Source organism: Pseudophryne corroboree, chromosome 12 (assembly GCF_028390025.1).
Source record: "Pseudophryne corroboree isolate aPseCor3 chromosome 12, aPseCor3.hap2, whole genome shotgun sequence".
Lineage (NCBI taxonomy): Eukaryota > Metazoa > Chordata > Amphibia > Anura > Myobatrachidae > Pseudophryne > Pseudophryne corroboree.
Genome location: NC_086455.1, coordinates 121480105 through 121489400, shown reverse-complemented (window position 1 = coordinate 121489400; position 9296 = coordinate 121480105). Strand labels below are relative to the sequence as shown.

The window sequence follows — 9296 nt, the reverse complement described above, 5'->3', positions numbered from 1 at the left end:
AGGTATCATCTGTTATATTGCGTCTCAGGGCGCTCCCCCCCAGCACCCTCAGTGACCGGAGTGTGAAGTGTGCTGAGAGCAATGGCGCACAGCTGCGGTGCTGTGCGCTACCTTAGTCTGAAGACAGGATCGTCTTCTGCCGCCGATTTCACCGGACCTCTTCGCTCTTCTGGCTCTGTAAGGGGGCCGGCGGCGCGGCTCCGGGACCCATCCAGGCTGAACCTGTGATCGTCCCTCTGGAGCTAATGTCCAGTAGCCTAAGAAACCCGATCCACTCTGCACGCAGGTGAGTCCGTTTCTTCTCCCCTTAGTCCCACGATGCAGTGAGCCTGTTGCCAGCAGGACTCACTGAAAATAAAAAACCTAAAATAAACTTTTATTCTAAGCAGCTCAGGAGAGCCACCTAGCCTGCACCCTTCTCGTTCGGGCACAAAAATCTAACTGAGGCTTGGAGGAGGGTCATAGGGGGAGGAGCCAGTGCACACCACCTGATCCTAAAGCTTTTATTCTTGTGCCCTGTCTCCTGCGGAGCCGCTATTCCCCATGGTCCTTACGGAGTCCCAGCATCCACTAGGACGTCGGAGAAAATTATTTACATTTTTTTCTGTCCAAATGTGTATGTCTGTCAGTGAGGCGGTGATGGGCAGCTGGCAGTGATGGACAGCTGGCAGTGATGTACTGCTGTGCTGCTTGGAGTGAGATAGGGATGCGCTGCTGCCAGTGAGTACCTAATGTCCCTGTTAATGATGCTGTGAGGGTCAGTGATGAGGGTTTGGTGTTAATGGGCAGTAGGCCAGGTACATGTTTACGCTGCTGGGAAATGTGTGGTCAGTGGATATAATACACGGTCATGTGATCTAATATGTCCAATCATATTAGTGGGATATACCGCACCATTACATAAAGTAACATTATCCTCCTCAGGTTGAAGTGCAGAACACGGAGTACCCCAACCGCTGCCACAGATACAACAACCGGTTCCTATATCCTCATTATCCGCACACCCGGCCTCCATCTTTTACTGTCCACCCTACCACTAGCGGCACATCCCGTTACGCCGTCCCTCCCTCCTTGGCGGCGGGTAACGGGCAGCCGGGCAGGTGACGAGGACACGCCTCTGTTCTCACCATATAAACAGACGAAGCCCCGCCTCCTCCCAGAATGCACCGTACTGAAAACAAAACCCCACGTGACAAGAGCCGGTGACTAGAGGCGGACATGGCGTCTCCCAGTGGGAAGGGAGTCCCGAGCTGGCAGTACCTTGCGGCGGTGACCGGGGGCCCCTGGAGCCCCCGGAAAGGAGCGGAGCCGGCCGACCCGGTGGATGACGCAGAGGGGCTGTATGTGGCGGTGGAGCGGTGCCCGCTGTGTAACACCACACGCCGCAGGCTGACCTGCGCCAAGTGCGTCCAGAGCGGGGACTTCATCTTCTTTGACGGGAGGGACACTGAGAGGTAACCGCGGCGGGGTCTCCCGGGGCTCAAACATCATGAATGCTCGTTACCCCAATAGGTCACTGGCCCAATCCCTGTAAAGCAGTGTCTGGCCGTGGTGTCACGGCAATAGTTGTGTTGGGGGATGGGTGTCACTACAGCAGGCATTCTGTCACTCTTATTGGTGCCCTGCCTGTCTTTCTCAGAGAGAATGTTTAGCTATGCAGGATAATGTGCCGTCAGGTCAGTCGGTAATAACAGTACCTCCAGTATAAGGTGGTATGTGTCAAGTGTTGCTACGTGTGCCTGGGTAGGTGTTCAGGGGTGTGCCAGGGTGGGGTGCAGTTGCCATGCGTGTGGGGGCATGGCATGTGGGGTGCAGTTGCCATGCGTGTGGGGGCATGGGGTGGGGGTGCAGCTGCCATGCGTGTGGGCCATGGGGGACAGTTGCCATGCTGGGCAGTGGCATGGGTAGTACAGTTGCCACATGTGCTAGTATGTGGGCAGGGGCTTGGGGGGGAAGGGGCGTTGCCACGGGTTCTGGGCAGGGGCTTGGGGAAGGAGTTGACACACGTGTGGTGGAGCGTTGCTGCGCATGCCAGGTCAGGGGAGTTGCTAGGGAGGGGTGTAGGCTGTTTTAGGCACCCTACAAAACAAATAAAACTAAATTAGAAGAGGACTTATCCTGCGCTCCACGATATGTTTCTCTTGCATCCTAGAGGATGCTGGGGTCCACATTAGTACCATGGGGTATAGATGGGTCCACTAGGAGCCAGTGGCACTTTTAGAGTTTGAGAGTGTGGGCTGGCTCCTCCCTCTATGCCCCTCCTACCAGACTCGGTTTAGAAAATATGCCCGGAGGAGCCGATCACGGCTAGGGGAGCTCCATAGCAGTTTTCTCTAACGTCCTAGTGGATGCTGGGGACTCCGTAAGGACCATGAGGAATAGACGGGCTCCGCAGGAGACAGGGCACTTTAAGAAAGAATTAGGAATAGTGGTGTGCACTGGCTCCTCCCTCTATGTCCCTCCTCCAGACCTCAGTTTGAATCTGTGCCCGGACGAGCTCGGTGCACCTTAGTGAGCTCTCCTGAGCTTGCTAAATATTGGTAGATTCCATGCCAGAGTGTTTCAATGGGACCTATTGGACAAGTGGTCCGGATCCCATCTGCACATGCATCGGAAAATAATCCTATCCTCCAAGACCAGAATCTCACTCCTGTGGTGGCTGCACAGCTCTCACCTCCTAGAGGGATGCAGGTTTCGGGATCCAGGACTGGATCCTAGTAACCACGGATGCGAGTCTCCGAGGCTGGGGAGCAGTCAAACAGGGGGAAACCTTCCAGGGAAAATGGTCATAAACGTTCTGGAGTTAAGGGCCATTTACAACGGCCTTCTTCAAGCGGAACGTCTTCTTCGCAACCTGCCCGTTCTAATACAATCGGACAATATAACAGCAGTAGCGCACATAAACCGCCAGGGCGGCAATGGCAGAGACCACAAAAGTTCTCCGCTGGGCGGAAAGACATACATGCGCTCTGTCAGCGGTCTTCATTCCAGGAGTGGACAACTGGGAAGCAGACTTTCTCAGCAGACACGATCTCCATCCAGGAGAGTGGGGTCTTCATCAAGAGGTCTTCACAGAAGGTTCCGGCGATCCTCATTGCTCCGGACTGGCCAAGGAGGGCTTGGTATCCAGATCTTCAGGGAATACTCATAATAGATCCCTGGCCTCTTCCTCTACGAGAGGATCTGTTACAGCAAGGGCCGTGCGTGTATCACGACTTACCGCGGCTACGTTTGACGGCTTGGCGGTTGAACGCCGGATCCTAGCCCGAAAGGGTATTCCCAGTGAAGTTATTCCCACACTTCTTCAGGCTAGAAAAGGAGTAACGTCTAAACATTATCACCGTATTTGGAGAAAATGTGTCTTGGTGTGAATCCAAGAAAGCTCCTACGGAAGAATTTCAGCTAGGGCGTTTTCTCCATTTCCTGCAGGCAGGTGTGGATGCGGGCCTAAAGTTAGGCTCGATTAAAGTACAAATTTCGGCCTTATCGGTTTTCTTTCAAAAGCAATTGGCCTCCCTTCCAGAAGTTCAGACCTTCGTGAAAGGAGTTTTGCGCATCCAACCTCCATTTGTGCCCCCAGTGGCACCATGGGATCTTAACGTGGTGTTGCGTTTCCTTCAATCACATTGGTTTGAACCTTTACAGAAGGTTGAGTTGAAATTTCTCAACTGGAAAGTGGTCATGGTATTGGCCTTAGCATCCGCAAGGCGGGTGTCTGAGTTAGCGCATGAACCAGCCGATTGTGGTACCATTGGCTACTGACGCTTTCACGGAGTCAAAATCTCTCTATGTTGTCAGGGCTTTGAAGATTTATGTCGACAGAACGGCTCAACTTAAGAAAACAGGCTCTGTTTGTCCTGTATGCTGCCAACAAGATTGGAACGCCTGCTTCCAAGCAGACTATTGCACGCTAGATCTGTAATACGATTCAGCAGGCTCATTCTACGGCTGGATTGCCGTAACCGAAATCAGTGAAGGCCCATTTTACCAGAAAGGTGGGCTTATCCTGGCCGGCTGCACGCGGGGTCTCGGCATTACAACTCTGCCGAGCAGCTACTTGGTCGGGTTCAAACACTTTTGTGAAATTTTACAAGTTTGATACCCTGGCTGATGAGGACCTCATGTTTGGTCAGTCGGTGCTGCAGAGTCATCCGCACTCTCCCGCCCGTTCTAGAGCTTTGGTATAAACCCCATGGTTCTTATGGTGTCCCCAGCATCCTCTAGGACGTATGAGAAAATTAGGTTTTTATTACCTACCGGTAAATCCTTTTCTCTTAGTCCGTAGAGGATGCTGGGCGCCCAGTTCACACCCATTCAAAGTCTTAAAGTGCCCATGTCTCCTGCAGATCCCGTCTATACCCCATGGTTCTTATGGTGTCCCCAGCATCCTCTACGGACTAAGAGTAAAGGATTTACCGGTAGGTATTGAAATCCTATTAGCTGCAATATCGCAGTTTTGCGAAAAATAATTGCAAATGCGATAATAAAGTATCCTGTTAACGGTGTCAAGCTGGCTAGAATTAACACGCAAATCCCATTGCCATTTTGGAATAGGATAGGTGCTATAAACAGAAGCCGATTTTTCAGGTGATAGGTGCAATAATATTAGCCGCGATCAGTATCACAGCTAATTGGATACCCCCACATCAGGAGTTTAGATACTTGACAAATGTGGTTGGAATGTAAAGCCTCCTAATCGTATCTGTTGAATGCCGCCTGAGCTTTGGGTTCTATTCGTTCTCTCCTTTTGGGTGAGGTTTTTTTAGTCACCCTTGCGGAAAGCTGGCCTTCATCAGGTATACTCTCAATTCGTAACTCTGAAAAGGGGGGGGGGGGGGGTGCTAAACACTAGCCAGCCAGCCCCCCCCCCCCCATCATTCTTCCTCCACTCCATCCCATACACCCCCTCCCCCCCCCCCCCCCCCTTTTTTTTTTTTTTGTCTCTGTTCTTGGCAGGTTTTTGTGATTTCTTAAATATATTGTTTGAATTACACTGGGTAATGTTGTATGCATACTGTTGGTATGTTTTCGTATGTATTTTCTTGATCAGCATATGACGTCTATTGTCTTTACCGTTTCGTTGGTTCACTACTTAATGACTCTTGTATTTTATTTAATAAAAATCGATAAACCTGTATTGCAAAAAAAAATAAAAAATCTACAGTAATTGACACCTCTGCTTCACCTCACTGCACGTCACTGGAGGTGAGTGCATTTAACTGCAAGTAAGTGGTGCTTGTCATTTATGCTAGTGTAGGGACCTCCAGAGAATTTGGGTCTTTTGACAAAGGGCTACAAGCTCAAGGGGGGAGGTGGGGGGGTATTCTTTTAGCTGTGTCAATTTACCACAGCTAATTGATTCACCGGGGTCATTTCAGTTACCCGTAATACCCGGCATTTATTGGGGATTATGCGTTGGGTGTCTCCGGCATGCAAAGCATAATCCCCAATAAATAGCTGTCAGAGCCGACAATAACGCATGGGCCAGGATACTTATCCTGGATCCTATACATCCATGTATTTATACATGAAAATTCTACATTTTTCACCGGGGGGAAAAGGGCTTTAATTGAATAGCCCGATAATGCCCATCAGTCAAAAATTGCGATATCAACCCGAGGGGGAAATAAAAATGATTGGGCTAATTGTATACTCCGCTAAATGGTTTTTATCACAAAATAAATACAATCGCCATGATTTTATTTGCTAGATACATACAGACTTGCAGTGTATTGTTGTCAATAGCAAAAATCTTTCAATGATCTTTTCAAAGATACTGTTTGATTTGATTAGTAATGAGTGTAATTTTTTTTTTCTCACAGTAGGTAATGTGCTAATAGATAGTGTTCTATGTTGTCCATTGTTTTTTGCTTATTCTAAATAAACCAGTAAAAAAAAATTTTTTTCTTTCCTTAAATAATTTAAAATCTAACTTTTATTGACGCAATGAGCAAAATCACAACGTTACTGTGGTTTAAGTAAAGTAAATATAACATTATTTTGAAAATGAACTTCCCTTTAAAAAAGCCAGACAGGATATTCCCACACGTGTTGTAGTCTGAAGATAAACATTACACCTTCTCCTTCATGGCTCAGTTAATAGCAATGGCTGGGGAAGTGAGTAAGGTATAATTGGTGTGAGTGTCAGGTAGCGCTGACCATACAAATATGAATTACAGGAATATCAAAGGACCGTTCAAATTTCTGCGTACTCCATATTTTCTCTTTTTCATTTGTAAAGAATTGAGTGTGTGTACATAGGGAAATGGCTCAATAGTCAAATAGATTACGTAAAACAAAAAAGGTATTGGTTTGATGTTTATGTATGTAGCAGGGTGCTGGCATTCCTGCTCTGGTGCCTTGCTGTGTTGTGTGATTTGCTTGTCATAGCTTGTAAGGTCTGTTTTAAAAGTCCTGCAGCTATAATATTACAGATCGCTTTCTCATTGATTTAGGTTTATTACTGAGCGTAATGTGTAGCCCTTTGAATATTAGAGGGCCGTACAGAGTGCTATTAGATTGCCTACAATTGATGTACGGGATGCTATGGACCAAATGTTTATGAAGCCAAATAAACAAAAACAAAGATGTTGATGTAATCATGGCTCTAACATGTGCCATTGTTAGTGTACAGAGCAGCCTGTTGGCTAAAGTTCTTTTTAAATGTGTCACCAATTCCTTTATGCACAAAGGAATGCAAATGATTATACACAAGTCATGCTATCATTCCTAGTAAGTGTGTTTTAATTGTGCCACTGGATATTTTCACTTTAGGATTTCCTAATTACTTTACAGAGTGATTTCATAAGGAGGTGGAAACATTGCTTGTGAATAAATAATGGTACCCCTAGGTGGGAGATACAGCAACAAATAATGCACACGACACACTTTATTTAAAAAAAAAAAAAAAAAAATGTGTATGTTATAATATTATGTTTTTTTAAATTCAAGTCACTTTTAAGGAAACATGCATCCTATTTAGGAGTGTGATTTATGTTACATTTTGACAGCCCGAATGCACTTGCAGACACTTTCTAGCACCAGTAGCAGTCTGTCTGAGTAATGAGAAGTATTTATAGATGAATGGAAAGTATTCATGTACAATGCTAAACCAAAGTCCATAGATCAAAGTATATGTATTTCAGATGAACATAAATGATCTGCATGAAATAAGCACGTTTTAAATTATTTTATCTGTGAACAAGAAGCAGTTTGTATAAGGGTGTAAGTTCATGAAGTAATGATTAGGTTTCATATTGTGTATAATAACATTGCTGGAGGATGTTTATATCTCTTGCATTGTGCCCTCAGCCATGAGACAGGATGTGCTCTGTAGAGGCATGCATGCATATGTCTGCTTGCTGAACCTCATTCCATTCTGTCTGCGTCCTGCGTTCCTAGAACAACACACACTGAGAAAGCACTGTCCAATGTGACTCCACCAGACATGCACAGCCAGTGTTTGTTTTCATAACTGACAAGATCAGGAAGGAGTTAATGTAAACATTCACTTGCACGTGAAATCAAGGCTTATATTTCTCTGACGTCCTAGTGGATGCTGGGAACTCCGAAAGGACCATGGGGAATAGCGGCTCCGCAGGAGACTGGGCACAAAAGTAAAAGCTTTAGGACTAGCTGGTGTGCACTGGCTCCTCCCCCTATGACCCTCCTCCAAGCCTCAGTTAGATTTTTGTGCCCGAACGAGAAGGGTGCAATCTAGGTGGCTCTCCTGAGCTGCTTAGAGTAAAAGTTTAAATTAGGTTTTTTATTTTCAGTGAGTCCTGCTGGCAACAGGCTCACTGCATCGAGAGACTAAGGGGAGAAGAAGCGAACTCGCCTGCGTGCAGAGTGGATTGGGCTTCTTAGGCTACTGGACATTAGCTCCAGAGGGACGATCACAGGCCCAGCCATGGATGGGTCCCAGAGCCGCGCCGCCGTCCCCCTTACAGAGCCAGAAGAGCAGAAGAGGTCCGGAAAATCGGCGGCAGAAGACGTCCTGTCTTCAATAAGGTAGCGCACAGCACCGCAGCTGTGCGCCATTGCTCTCAGCACACTTCACACTCCGGTCACTGAGGGTGCAGGGCGCTGGGGGGGGCGCCCTGAGACGCAATAAAAATACCTTAGATGGCAAAAAATACATCACATATAGCTCCTGGGCTATATGGATGCATTTAACCCCTGCCAGTTTTTCCTTAAAAAAGCGGGAGAAAGGCTCCGCCCCCTTCTCGGCGGCCTATCTCCTCAGCACACTGGCGCCATTTTCCCTCACAGCTCCGTTGGAGGGAAGCTCCCTGACTCTCCCCTGCAGTCCTGCACTACAGAAACAGGGTAAAACAAGAGAGGGGGGGCACTAATTTGGCAGATAAATCAATACAGCTATATAAGGGAAAAACACTTATATAAGGTTATCCCTGTGTGTGTATATGTGTGTGTGTGTGTGTGTGTGTATATCTATCTATCTATCTATCTATCTATCTATCTATCTATCTATCTATCTATCTATCTATCATATAGCGCTCTGGTGTGTGCCGGCATACTCTCCCTCTGTCTCCCCAAAGGGCTAGTGGGGTCCTGTCCTCTATCAGAGCATTCCCTGTGTGTGTGCTGTGTCGGTACGTTGTGTCGACATGTATGAGGAGGAAAATGGTATGGAGGCGGAGCAATTGCCTGTAATAGTGATGTCACCCCCTAGGGAGTCGACACCTGACTGGATGGTCTTATGGAAGGAATTACGTGATAGCGTCAGCACTTTACAAAAGACTGACGACATGAGACAGCCGGCAAATCAGTTATTACCTGTACAGGCGTCTCAAACACCGTCGGGGGCTCTAAAGCGCCCGTTACCTCAGATGGTCGACACAGACCCAGACACGGACACTGACTCCAGTGTCGACGGTGAGGAAACAAACGTATTTTCCAGTAGGGCCACACGTTACATGATCACGGCAATGAAGGAGGTTTTGAACATGTCTGATACTACAAGTACCACAAAAAAGGGTATTATGTGGGGTGTGAAAAAACTACCCGTAGTTTTTCCTGAATCAGATGAATTAAATGAGGTGTGTGATGAAGCGTGGGTTTCCCCCGATAAAAAAACTGCTAATTTCTAAAAAATTATTGGCATTATACCCTTTCCCGCCAGAGGTTAGGGCGCGTTGGGAAACACCCCCTAGGGTAGATAAGGCGCTCACACGCTTATCAAAACAAGTGGCGTTACCGTCTCCTGATACGGCCGCCCTCAAGGAACCAGCTGATAGGAAGCTGGAAAATATTCTTAAAAGTATATACACACATAC

General features: G+C 47.3%; 1 protein-coding gene across 2 annotated transcripts in view; it reads left to right on the top strand.

Annotated features, from left to right (window-relative positions):
* Positions 1-947: 947 nt before the first annotated feature.
* Positions 948-9296, top strand: part of ATG14 (autophagy related 14) — an 87266-nt gene continuing 78917 nt past the window's right edge. Inside the window, exon 1 of one of the 2 annotated variants that reach the window (XR_010190488.1) lies at positions 948-1454. Coding sequence is in view for 1 of the 2 variants with exons in the window: in XM_063947955.1 (XP_063804025.1) it covers positions 1219-1454 (236 nt within the window). In the remaining variant the exon portion in view is untranslated. The remainder of the gene's footprint in view (positions 1455-9296) is intronic. The other variant, XM_063947955.1, reaches the window with a different exon arrangement.